The following is a 13,298-nucleotide window of genomic DNA, read 5'->3' as shown; positions in this document are numbered from 1 at the left end:
AGCAGAGTTTGCCATGAAGTGTGCAAGGTCTGTCTTATAACTTGTGAAAGAGTTTACTGTATGAAATGAGATTTTGTAGGGAGGTATGCTGGTATTACTGCTTCTAATCAACTCTTTCCCTCATGATCCATTCACTGGTCATATTGAAAAATGTTACTTTCTCTAGTATTGAGCTTCATTTCTGTAGTACTGGGGTTTTGCTGCCAAAGGTTTTGTTTGAGGTTTTGTTTGCATTTTTGAATGATAGGAACTGCTAAGTGCTAACAATGTTGTATGGTTAATTCCTTTTCTTACAGCCTAAATGCTGAGTGTCTTTGAGCAGCAATAGCAATGGTGGCTTCATGATGGATGCTGTTACTGTACATGTTGCCATTGCTGCTTCTAAGCTTTGTGTTCAGATGTCTAACCTGTTATTTTGTTAGCCTGATACTGTTCTTTAAAGAAAAAGTCTGCACTGAAGGAAAAAGAAATGTTTTGGCAGCATTTCATACTAAATCTTAAATTTTATGATTTGCAGGTATCTGTTAAAGTGGTCATTTTATGTTCTCAACTGTTTGGATAAATGTTTATTATCAAACTTCAATGTAATCTGTTTTGATTAGAACCTCCAGGCAAAGGATATGCTGTTTCATGTGCCCAAGAAGGAGAAGAGAAAAAGCAAGCTTCTGGCTCATCTGGCACTAGAGGAACTAGAAGAAAATTTGTTAACACTACTCCTAGAAGAAGATCTGCACGAAACAACAAAAATGAAACTCTGGATCAATCTCAGAGATCACCTCAGTCAAGCAGTTCTGCGTGTGGTGCCTCTGATGGCAACAACCCATCTCTTAATAAATCTCCTTCAGAATCAGGGAAGGCTCCTCCAAAACGAAAGTCTAAAAGAGCAGCTAAACAACAAACACCTGTGGCAAAAAAGAAACTGAGAAGTTCTGCACGTTCCAAAAAATCATCCAGTGATTCAGTGGAAGGCGATGACATTGCCGAGTCTGAAGCAATTCCAACATTAGATAAAGACCAGCAGTCTGATAATGAAAGCAATAACACAGGCATTCCACAGAAAACTAATGCAGAAACAGAATCTGCTAATGGGTTGGAAAGCTGCAGTGAACATGCAGAAACTGAGGAAACTACAGGAGAATGTGACAAAGATGAAGACACTTCAAACAATGCAGACATCAGTTTTTCTATTGAATTACCTCCAGTACAAACGTCAGGGGAAGAATGTCAGGAATTAGAAGTAAAAGGTATTTCTGAAAAAAATGTAGATCATGAGAATCAGGAAATCTGTGAAAATACTTGTGAACAAATGGAAACAGTAGCTACTCCCAGAGATGAAGTATGTGATCATACAACTCTTGAAGAAGTAGACCAGAGATTGTGTAGTCCTCAAAATGAATTGATGGAGAAGGTAGAAACTGCAACAGAAAATGATCAGCCTATAGCTAGTCCTGAAAATGAGCTGTTGGAATATCCAGGACCTTTGGGAAAAGATCAGCCAGTAAAGAGCCCCAGGAGTGAATTGCCCGAGCATTCAGAAGCCATAGAAATAGATAATTCTGAGGCTGAAGAAACAACACTAGTGGACTCTGCAAATACAAGTACTCAAACCTTAAAAACTCTTCAAGATGAAGAACCAGACACATCAATACACAGCATTTCCATGGACAGTACATCAGAACAATCCTTAAGAGACAATGCTGTGCCAGAAAGTGAAGAGGGTAGGACTTCAGGGTCACCTCGGGTCAATGCTGAGCATAAACATCTTGGTGAGGATGACAATGAAATGATACCAATGGATTGTGACTCATTTTGCAGTGACCAGAATGAACCTTCAATTGAGCAATTGCCACCAGTTGAACACACAGAGCAAGGAGAAGTCAGCTCCTTGCAGTGTGGTGTAGTAAACTGTACATCAGTTTCAGGACTTTCTGATAAAAAAGATGAAGTTATTCCTCAAGAAGGAGAGTGCCAGTCTGAACTCAAAAAAGAAAAGAAGACTAGAACTAGAAGGTCTAGGTTTCACTCTCCATCAACAACTTGGTCTCCTTCTAGGAGAGAGGGCAGGAAGTCTCAGTCCCCATCACCTAAAAGGGAGATAACCAGAGACAGGAGCTCTCGATCACCTAAGAAGGAAACTGTCAGGGAGGGAAGGAGGTCCTTATCTCGGTCTCCAAAGAGAGACGTGCTCAAAGATGAGAAAAACACACCACCTCAGTCTCCCAAAAGGGAAAGTTTCAGGGAAAGCAGGAGATCATCTTCTCGGTCAAGAACTAAGGATTCATCTCCAAGACAAAAATCTAGATCTCGAAGCAGTGATCGAGACAGTCAAAGGAGAGATCGTGACAGAGAAAGAAGAGCTAGGAGGTGGTCTAGGTCACGGTCACGATCCAGGTCAAGATCACGATCCAGGACAAGGAATAAAGCTGCTTCATACTCCAGAAATGAGAAGGAGAGTCATTCACCTAGGTGGAAAGAGAGGTGGTCAAGTGACAGCTGGAGGAGTCCCAGGGGAAATGATCGATACAGAAGAAGTGATCAAGAGAAACAGAATGAAAGCCTTAAAAAAGAGAAGGACAGTACAGAAAAAAACAATTACGATCAGTGTGCTGCAGACAAGAGGAGGAATGATTGTCCAGACTGGGTAATGGAAAGGATAAATTCAGTTCCTGAAGTCAGGAACAGAGAGAGAGAGAAACCGCACTGGGAAGACACCAGGTATGATAATTCAGGACACTCTTGGAATAAAAGCTTTGGTTCAGGTTGGTTTCCAAATCGAGGAAGAGGTCAGCGTGGCCGAGGTGGGCGTGGAAGAGGTGGTTTCATGTATGGAGACCAGAGTGAAAATCACTGGCAAAATAGAAAACCTTTCTCAGGGAATTCGGATGGTTCTGGGAATGAAACATCGAGGTTCCCAGAGCATCAGCCTTACAAGCGCAAGAATGAACAAGATTATTCTTTTGATACTCCTGCTGACAGATCAGGGTGGACATCTGCATCCAGCTGGGCTGTAAGAAAGACTTTGCCTGCTGATGTACAGAATTATTATTCAAGAAGAGGACGCAGTTCACCAAGCCCACAGTCCGGATGGGGAATGAGACAAGAAGAGGAGGCACCTGAACAAGGTATTCATGGTTTTGAAATATAAAAGCTCAGTCACAGTTGCAGTAGCTGAGTTAAATCCTAGTCACGTTTACCTATCTCAAGTTGATTCATTCTTCAAAATAATTGGGGGTGAATCTGTAGTATTTTTGTAATATGGAGGCTTACAGGTGTGGAGTTCAGGGATTTCTTCTGTTTTGGTGGGGGTTTGGTGGCTTTTTGGTTTTGCTTTAGGTTCACCGTAATTTAAAGACTATGCATCTGAAGAGTGCTACTTAAGTAAATTAATTTGAATGAAGAAGAAAGCTTATCCTCTTCATGGTTAGTTTTAGCATCTACACCACTTTTAAAACCAGTAATTTTTTCATGGAGATCTGTATTGGTCTGTGCAGACCCACACAGTAGATCATTATGTTGATGTTTATCTCTAAATAAGCTCCTCTTTAGATGGTGAAAAATGTCTTTGGAGATTTATGAATGCAAACCCAGTATTTTTACTGTACTTCAGCATTAAAATGCCTCTAAAGCCTCTATAAAAATCTGGTATTTTTGTATTATTTTCTGAAAAGTAACTGTCCTGACAGAAGTAAACTGTGTGCTAGAAAGTGAGTTAACTGTGGATGAGACTGGATTCTGAATAGCTAAAAAGTCATCCATGGATAATTAATGCTCTAGAGGAAACGACAGATGTGAATTGTATTTAAAAACTAAAATCCAGTTGTGAAGGCAATCACACTTGCACTTTTCCCACTGTCATCTTGTTTTGTCTTTCATTTTTATCCATTTCCATCCTGTATGCCAGCAATCTTCTCCTCCTTTTCAGAGACAAGTGTGTCAGTGGCCTCTTGATTTTGAGGCAAATTTGTCATCTTTCAGTCTGCTGCAGGCAAAATTTATCAAACTTTTAATTTAAAATGCAGTGTGATTTGCAGACTTCATTTCACATAGTTCAGGAACAATCACACTGTTATATTCACTTTTGAAACATGATTTCGTCTCGGAATAGTGCAGTGATCTCTCAAAACAGTAAAAAAGGGACTGTTCCCATCATGACATGGTTGTGGGTAAAATAGTCTTAGGCAACCTGCTTTTGCTGGCCCTGCTTGAGCTGGGTGTAGTGGTGGGCTAGATGGTCTTGATTAGGAACTCTTCCGATCTCAGTGATTCTGTTATACCATTATTTTTTTTAAGTTGATATGGGGTGAAGTTAAGGGCTTCAATCCCTGTCCCTGTGAATTAAGTTACAGGGTTCCTCAAGGATGGGATTCTGAGGGAAGGGCATCCATTATAACCCATCAACTGTTTCATCCTTTATAACCCATCAACTGTTTCTCAGGACTAATTTCTTGACTTCTGTGAGGTTTACTGCTTTTATCTAGACTTTAACCTTTTGGCTTCTGATGAAGACAGTAAGAGAGTAAAGTAATTTTTAAGTGCCATTCCAAGAGGTTGTGTTTGGTTTTTTTTTTCTACCAGTTGTACCATTACAGAGATTTTGAAAAACTCTTTTCTGACTACAAAATCCAGCTTTGAATTTGGTTGAGGGTGATTTATTATTCAGTGAAGAAAACTCTAGCAGAGTGTTTCTGTAGTTAGCCAAAAAGGCTCCAGCCAATGTGTGTGAATCAGGCAAAGGGGAGTAGCACATTGCATGTATGTTAATATCTGACTAGCCTGCAATTGCAGAAGCTGGATAAGTTGTCTTCCTGCTCTTTGGGGAAGAAGAACTGTTTCAGTGTGATGAAATAATTGGTTAGCACATAACTGTGTGGGAGCAAACAAAGAAAATAGAAATTCAAAATTCAGGCTACCATATTAACTGAGTTTTAAAAGTCTGAAACTGGTATTTGGCTCTGTGACAAATGTTGTATAATAATCTAATGCAATACCTTTAAAATATTCTGATGATACAAAGCTTTTTGATACTTCTTGAAGAGTTCAGACACCTGGCTCCACTCTTGCTTTATAAACTATGGATTTGCTATAAATACTGTCTGTATTTTCTTTTGATAGATGCAAACCTCAAAGACCAAGGCAACCAGCAAAGTGATGGTTCTCAGTTACCAATAAATATGATGCAGCAACAAATGAATGCAATGCCACAAGTGAATGCACAGCACCAACCTATGAATATCTTTCCGTATCCAGTGGGTGTCCATCCTCCCATGATGAATATGCCACGAAATCCCTTCAGCATCCCCCCTCCAATGCCCATGCATCTCCCCACTGGAGTGCCCCTCATGCAGGTAGCTGCCCCCACAAACTTATCTCAGGGATTACCTCCGCCTCCACCTCCACCCCCACCATCTCAACAAGTCAGCTACATTGCTTCACAGCAAGATGGAAAACAATTGCAGGTATGCTTTATCAGAAGCCAAGGGCAGGATTGAACTGATATCAGCTAAGGGTTTCTTATACTGAGCACCATAAACGTGATAAATTTATACTTGCAGTTTCTTTCTCTCTTGCCTGTCGTCTTCTACTCCACACCAAATTTTAAGTGGTAGTACCCAAGAGGGTAGGGATTGTTTTGGCACTGTAGCTTATAAATATTAATGCACAACACCACAACTGGATTTTTTTTGTAATGAGGTGTTCCAGCTGGTAATGGAGCACTGAAAAACTTGAGCAATGCTGTCCATTAACTTTTTGGTTTTGAAGTGCCCCATTTTGAGAACAGTTTTCCCCTTCAAAACCTGATTTATTTTTTTTTAAGTTTTAAGAAATGTTTGAATCTCCTTTCAGCAGCATGTAGGGAGTGACCTCAACCTATTTGTTGCAGTTCTTACCCATGAGATGTATCAGCAGAGGAAAATAATCATATACTCCTTGGCACCCATTTGTCCCTCACTTTCATTCTCCAGCTATCACTTTCTCAGCAGCTTCCCCCCCTATTTTCTACTCTGTTTAATCCTTTGGGCCTTTTTATTAATAATTTCCAAGCTTTCTTTGCTGTGTTTTGCTTTCCCTGTCTTGCCCAGTTCTCCTGCTTTTGCATGCCCTGTTTGAGACCTGACTCCCCCTTCATTTCTCCAGTTTCAAAAAGACTCTGCTTGAGGCAGGTCAGACCATCTTTTTGAGCCTTTCAAGCTATCATAAGACACAGACTTCGTGTGTGTGAGCTCCTCCTGTAGCCAGCTGTTGACATGAAGAGCTTTTATATGAGGGAAAGGAGTAAGAACAACTTCCAGGAGAATGTGTGCATCTTCCTGCAAGGAGATGTAGCCCTGCATCTGAGATGTATAAAAGGGCTCTCCAGGGTTTCACTGAGGTTCGTGCTTTTCTTTTGTTGCAGGCTGCCTGCTCTAACCTGAAATGCTTTCTGTTTCTAAAATGCATTCTAGGTTGAAAAACTGACGTTCTAGAACAATGATTTCTGTCCCTCTTTTCATGCATCACCTGTATAAAGATTTGGAGCAAACTGATAAATGACCTACATTCGTTCCACTTCCAGCTGCAGTTTGTATTCATTAACTTAGAACAAAAGAAGTTAAGTACAGTGGGGTTGCAGGCCATATGAAATACTTTAATACTCTGCAAGCTAAAACTGTAAGGCACTTTTGGAACTAAAATGCTGGTAAATTGCTTGTTGATTTGATTAGTGCCTGCCATCTAATTAAAATATTTTCCCAATTGGACATTCAGTAGGTTTGACCTCTAAAAATGTAAGAATTCAGAACTTGAGCTGCATAGCTCTGTGAAGTGCAGTATCCAGTGTAGCAATAAATATCTTCTCTAAAGATTGTGTATTGTTCCAAAATACAGTTATTTGTTAGTAGAGCCTCTGTCACATCTCTTGCTCTCAGCTGCTTTTGTGGAATGGTGTCCATGAACCTGAATGGTTCTCTGGAGCTTCCTCTCTGGAGCTGCTGTGGCTTTTTCTTGGAGCTTTCAATGAACAAGTCCTTGGTGGCAGCACAGTAGAAATTACTGAATACTGCAGGAACTGACCTGTCCTTCCTGTTGAAAGGAAGATAAAGCGAGTGTTGGCATGCTGGTAACAACAGCCTCAGCATCAGTGTCTTTTCCTAGGGCCTTAAATTCCTGTTTCATTGTTTTCCATCTGGATAAATACAGATGTGCAATAAGTAATGGTGATTACCTGCAACAGAATAGTGTTTAGGGTATCCTGCTGGAAGCATATTGAGGGAATGTGTATTTGGCTTTTGCTTAAAAATCAAAATCTGACCTCTATCTGAGGTCTGAGCACTAAATTTCTTGATTCCAAAGTATCAGCAGTGCCTGTGGTCTTTTGTTGGTGTTTGGAAATGTACAGAAAATGGCTTCTCCTGAAGAACAGATTCTGGTGCTTCAGACAGCATTTCACCTCTGGCAGAGGTGTGGGGGTCTTTACACTTGTAATGCATTCACAGCTTCTAGCTGATAACAGATATGAAAATTAATGCTTTCAAAGCAGCGTTACTATGATGCAGGAAGCAAGTGTGTTTTAATATAACGTTTTTTCTATGTATGTTTAGGTCCTGGTTTTTTTGGTTTTGTTTTTTTAAAGTTGATCTGATTTACAAAACAGGGCTTCCTGTACACCTCTGTGATAATTAGGAAGGTTCTGCAGCTATAAGCCTCCTTCCCTGTGTTCTAACACCCTTTCTCTGTGCCTGTTTGCAGGATACTTTATTTGCTTTATCATGGGAGGCAGAGCAAGTGTTTAGCAACCACAGTGATGACATGAAGGTTGCTTTTGCTTTTCAAGCTTTTTTTTTTTTTTTCACATCTGAGTAGATGTGATGTAATGTGTGTACCTTCCAGAATAAGGGATGATGTGGACATCAGCTAAATAAACCAAAGCATGTAGGATTTGTGCTCTTTCTGCAGCTGCTGAGACTTGTAGGAAGGCACATTTGACTTACTGAAGGGTTATGTATTAACTACTGATAACTTTTCAAAACAGGGTATTCCAAATGCTGCTCATGTAAATAATAACATGAGTGCTCCAGCCTTGCCTGCTCCGACAGCAGCCCTGGGAAGTGTGGGAACAGTGCAGGGACCAAGTTCGGGTAATGCAACATCATCCACTCACATCAAGAGCTCCAATGCAGCTGTAAAACTGGGAGAGAACAAAGCAAATGTAACAGTGGAAGCCAGTGCAGACAGCTCGAAGAAGGACCAGGCAAGTTCAAAGCTCAAGAGTATATTTATATATTTTTTTTATACACTGCTTTATATATTTATGTATATACACACAACATATATTTTTATATAACTGCACAAATTTTGATATACTAAAAAGGAGCAAACTGACAGTACCCCTTCTTTGTAGTATACTTGATACCATCATGAACGGGATATTTTGGTGGCAGCTGTAGGACATAAGCTAGCAAGCTCTTTTTAAGGCAGCCTTGTTTAAAGCAGCACTATTGGAAGTGTTATTTTATTGCTGTGGGACAGTGTTCTGTCCTTTGTAAAGCACAGACAGCTCTCCTGGGAGCTGAAAGAAGTGAGGGGAGCGTGATTTTCTAGTCTTAAGATTTAATCTGACTGATAAGGCAGGCAGTGAAGAATAACACAACTTCGTTTTTTTCATCAGAAATTGTTAATTCAAGAAAAAGCAGCACAAGAGGTCAAACTGGCTATTAAACCTTTCTACCAAAATAAAGACATCACTAAGGAAGAATACAAAGAAATCGTGCGGAAAGCCGTAGATAAAGTAAGTTGATGTAGTAATCAAAAATGCAGCCATTTCCATTGAGGGTGGGGCTTGGGGGGAATTTCCTCATCTTGTGGGAACAACTGGTACTTTCTGGGAAGGGGAAAGAGGAAAAGCAGAGATACCTTCATGTTTTTCCATCCATGAGAGCTTCCTTAGCTCTTCCCGGAACATAACTGATTTATTTATTGTGTGAAAGAGTTGAATGGGAATTTGGGAAGTGTGTGGAGTTTCCATAGTTGTCCTGCCTGGGATAGAGAAACCTGGCGTGTTGGGAAAATAAATAATATGGAACCTAATCAACCCCAAACTACTTCTTTTTTTTTTTTTCCTTGAAACTGTTGTAGGTTTGTCATAGCAAGAGTGGAGAAGTTAATTCTGCAAAAGTGGCAAATCTGGTCAGAGCATATGTAGACAAATACAAACATTCACGGAAGAAAAATCCTGAAGAGGCAGTCTCCTGTGAAAGGAAATAGAACATGTTTTCAGTTTTTAATCTTATTGTATCTGCAAAGTGCAATTTCAACATGAACCATTAACTGAAAATTGTACATGACAGTGATTTGAATCTGGTTTTGATAAAATTATTTTTCAATGTGTAGTATATAATGTTTTGTTCTAAAGAAATAGAAATCTGCAGGGCAACTTCTTTATTCCTCTTTAAAAACAGATGTCTAAGAAAAAATAAAGATGTAAAGAAGAATCATTAGGAATGTACTATTGTGTGGATACTTAGATGTACAGCATTTTGACTTGAATAACAGAGTTCATTAAATTAGAAGTTTGAGTACATTGGTTTTGGAACAGGTATGTACAGTACATGTAATCGGTCAGATTAAAGTAATTTTTTTTTCTTTTGATTTCTTCCTAATATCAGCAAAGATGAAATAGTGTATTTCCTTGATAAGTATTGCAAGTGTTAACTGGACAGGCTGAATGCAGGGGTCACAGTGTGTATATAAAAAAGCACATGGAGTTGTCTGAACAGAAGAACTGTTTAGATTTTAAAGAGAAAAATCATGAACAGTAAAATGCAGTGTCCAAAGCCATGGGTGCTGCGTGTCTGTCGTAACACCAAATAAAAATTATGCTGCTTGGTTTTGTTTGTGACGTTTTTCAATTTGTTTCAAGATAGGGGGATGAAGTTGAGTAGTTTTTAGGTGCTGAAAGCCCTAAAAGTCACCTCACACTGACAAGCTCAGTTCATGTCTAACCCTGCTCTTAGGTTGTAGGTCATTAGCAGGCTAGAGCTGGATGTTCAGAAGCACAAACCAGTTTATTCTTCAAGAAAGCAGGAGTTGGTTACTGGATGCCCAGTTGATCAGAGACCAAGAGTTGTGTAAAATTCACTGCATAATACTTCTCTTTGCTAGTTAAGACCATGGATCACCAGACCTGTATCATTAGAGTCTGAAGTCACTTGCAGCTTCTCTGCTTCCCTGGGCACTTTCAGGTAGAGAGGTTCCCAGAAGGTACCACAAGCATTTTAAAAGCAGAGGTGGGGGCAGTGAAGGGGCTGGGGGAATGCTCACACCTAAGGTAAAATCAGCTTTGCTGAGGAAGCAGCAGGGAGTGTTGCTGAAACTGATCACTACACTCCTGGACAGAATAGCTTGGGATCTTTCCAGACTGGTGTGGAGAGGAGTTTTACTCTGAGACAGAAATTTTTGTTCCTTTAAGACAGCACCTCATATTTCAGTGCTCCTGCTGTGCAGTAGCAGCCTTTGGAGGGGGCTCAGCCTGGCTTCTGCTCCAGTCTGAGCTCTCTGGGCTCACAAGCATAAATGAAGCATTTTGACAGAAAGGATCAGTTGTGTTTTCTGAAAAATGCTCTCTCTAGCCAGTGGTTCCCAAATGAACTTTTCGTGGCAGAAAGAAGTCTTACCCTGTAAGTAACTTTTGCAGAAGCCTGAGGAATAAATAAAGGATTTACAGCCCTGTACACACACCAGACAGTAGGTAGAGATGTAGGTTATTAAAAAATGTGATGTTTGTCACAGTGGTTGATCCTTTTAACTAGAACTTTTTGTAGACTTAACGAAGCATTTGACTATATTTATCTTTGTGTGCCTAAATAAAGATACTTTGTAAATTAGAAACATAGAGTACATTTTCTACAGTCAAGCCAGGTTTTCAGGTTTTTCATAATGCTCAGTTTTACACTGTGGTAGCAGTTTGTATGATTTCTTGGACTATTTTAAGCTAAAATTGGTTAGCACTTTTGAAGAATGTTGTAGCAAATTGCTATGTCTATCCTGGTTTATCACGCCATGCGTTCTTATTTTTTATTACCTTCTTCTCTGGATACTTGGATTTTAATGGCTTTTTGTATCTTTTTATCTATACAGTTGAGCCTTGCTATAAAAACCCTTTCAGGAGCCAGATAAATCTTTGGTGGTGGCTTGGTTTTTTCCCTTTTAGAGGAGAGGTGGAAATTGGGTGGGAAGGAATAATGGGGGATTTAAACTGGGAGAGGGGAGGGAGTCATTAATGTTTTGTTTTGCAGCTCCTGGCTGGAAGATTCCAGCAAGTGTCACTTGCTGCCACGTTGTTGGGGCAGTGGCTGTAGTGATGCTCCACTGTATTTCAAAACATAGGAAAGAACAGCAGGTAGAGTTGCACATGCTCAGTAATGTTATTTTTTACAATGAAATACTTTAGGACTTATCAGAATATATGCAGTTCATTGCAGTTTATATGTCAAATTAAAAAATAAAAATGCATTGCCTTAATATGTAGATGATTCCTATATTTCCCAAAAAGTTATCAGGTCTCTCTTGTTGCTGCAACTGCCCAAGAAGGCACCTACCTTAACTTTGTAGCCATGTTTTTGTTGAAATAGTATGAAAGCTGTATTTCTATTTATTGAAACTCCTTGTACTGAGAGTCCCAACCTGCACTAGCACTGAAGGCAAAGCGATGGGGACACTGGGCCCTGATGGTGCCTCCAGGGGTGCTGTAATATATTCAGTCCAAATGGCCTTGAGGAGAAGGATTGCAGAACCTGGTACCTCCTGGGAGCTTGCACACATCAAAAGGGTTTTCCTTGCACTCCTTCCACTGTCTCACTGTGCTCTCGTGCTGCTTTAATGTCTCATCCTAAAGATCTACCTTAGGAGCACAGTGGCTGTCCAAAGCCCACAGTATGATGTTTGTAGCATAAGGCTTGGAGTGCTGTCTACTGAAAAAAAAAAAAAAATCTAAAAACTAGTTTTGTGTAGTGCTTAACAGTTTCTAATAAATTCTTTTCACTAAAGCTGGTGGTAGTCTTGTGTTTGCTCTTAAATAATTATTGGCTCAGGTGGTTTAATTCAGAAAGCAACTTAAGTGCTGTCCCTTCTGTATGTATAGATATTGAACCTTGTTCTTGTGTTGTTTGGGCTCCCCCTCTACAGCTTATCCTGTCCCCAGCTGCTCCCAGCTGAAGGGAAACAAATCCCATGGCAAAATGTCCCTTCACGGGGCAGGGTGCAGCAGGGGGGTGCCAGGGTTTGGTCTCTCAGAGCTGTGGCTCTCTGTGTGCTGCAGATTCCCTCTGCTCTTTCCTGGCCTGCTGCAGGGAGCAGGATTGGAGCCAAGTGGGTCACGTCTTCCACAGAGGAACCACCAAAACAGAGGGAGGGCTTCACTCCAGTGTCCCTTTGGGAAATGAGCACCTTCCTTGGGAGCTGCATTCCAGGCATCCCTGTACTGCCTAGGATTAACCCCACTGAGAGGCAGCACAAGAGCCCGGTGTCCTTCAAGGTGTCTGGCTGCCTCCTTGGGGAAATCCTAAGGGGTTGTGGGTTGGTTTGGTTGGGTGGTGACAGCCAGGCTGTCATGAGGACCATCTGCAGGGTCTCCTCAAAGGGCAAATACCCTGTCATACAAAGTGGTGGGAGGAAGGGGATGGTGTTTTTGAGCTGAGCTGTGTCAGCACCACCCAGACAGACTCAGTGGTGAGCATGAGCAGGCCCAAACAAAAAAAGGAAAGGGCTGTGAGGACAGACAGCAGCAGGGACAGGGGAGCTCATTAGTTAGGACTTGAAATTTTTGATGAGCAAGTGCTCATCAACCAGTCTGGTTTGTGAAGCTAAAGCCTTTTTAAATTTTTGATCCTGCCTCTGCAAGCAGTGCCTTAAAATCTTGAGTTTGCTGTAGAGATCACTGTGCCAGAGTTTACTGCCAGAAATAGGGCTTGGGTTTGTTTTTTTCCCCCAAAAGCCATATCTCAAGCATCATAACGCACGAGCATTTAAAACAATACATTGATTCCAAAAGGCAGATGTAACACCTCTGGAATTATGGTTATGAAACTGTGTTGGCAACCTTTTTTCATTATTTTTAAGTATCACATTACTCAAGAGGGAATAGGAAAGACAATAATGCAAATTAATCAGTCTCAGTGATTAAAGAGTACTTACTAGAGGCAGCATCATCAAAATATGGAGCATCTGAAGATCTTTTAAAAATTACTAACCTAGAGATTTAAAAAAAAAACAAAGCCCTAAAAGCATAGGTAACTACTTGCATAAAAAGAGATGAAGCTGTGAGA

The 13,298-nt window shown here is 40.5% G+C and overlaps 1 protein-coding gene across 2 annotated transcripts in view; it reads left to right on the top strand.

Annotated features, from left to right (window-relative positions):
* Positions 1-9,860, top strand: part of SCAF11 (SR-related CTD associated factor 11) — a 45,099-nt gene extending 35,239 nt beyond the window's left edge. Inside the window, exons 11-15 of one of the 2 annotated variants that reach the window (XM_030447556.1) lie at positions 603-3,122; positions 5,113-5,456; positions 8,009-8,227; positions 8,645-8,764; positions 9,112-9,860. In XM_030447556.1, the coding sequence (XP_030303416.1) occupies positions 603-3,122; positions 5,113-5,456; positions 8,009-8,227; positions 8,645-8,764; positions 9,112-9,240 (3,332 nt within the window). In that variant the 3' untranslated portion in view covers positions 9,241-9,860. The remainder of the gene's footprint in view (positions 1-602; positions 3,123-5,112; positions 5,457-8,008; positions 8,228-8,644; positions 8,765-9,111) is intronic. The other variant, XM_030447559.1, reaches the window with a different exon arrangement.
* Positions 9,861-13,298: the final 3,438 nt, after the last annotated feature.

Source organism: Calypte anna, chromosome 1, assembly GCF_003957555.1.
Source record: "Calypte anna isolate BGI_N300 chromosome 1, bCalAnn1_v1.p, whole genome shotgun sequence".
NCBI lineage: Eukaryota > Metazoa > Chordata > Aves > Apodiformes > Trochilidae > Calypte > Calypte anna.
This window is presented reverse-complemented; position numbering and strand designations above follow the sequence as displayed.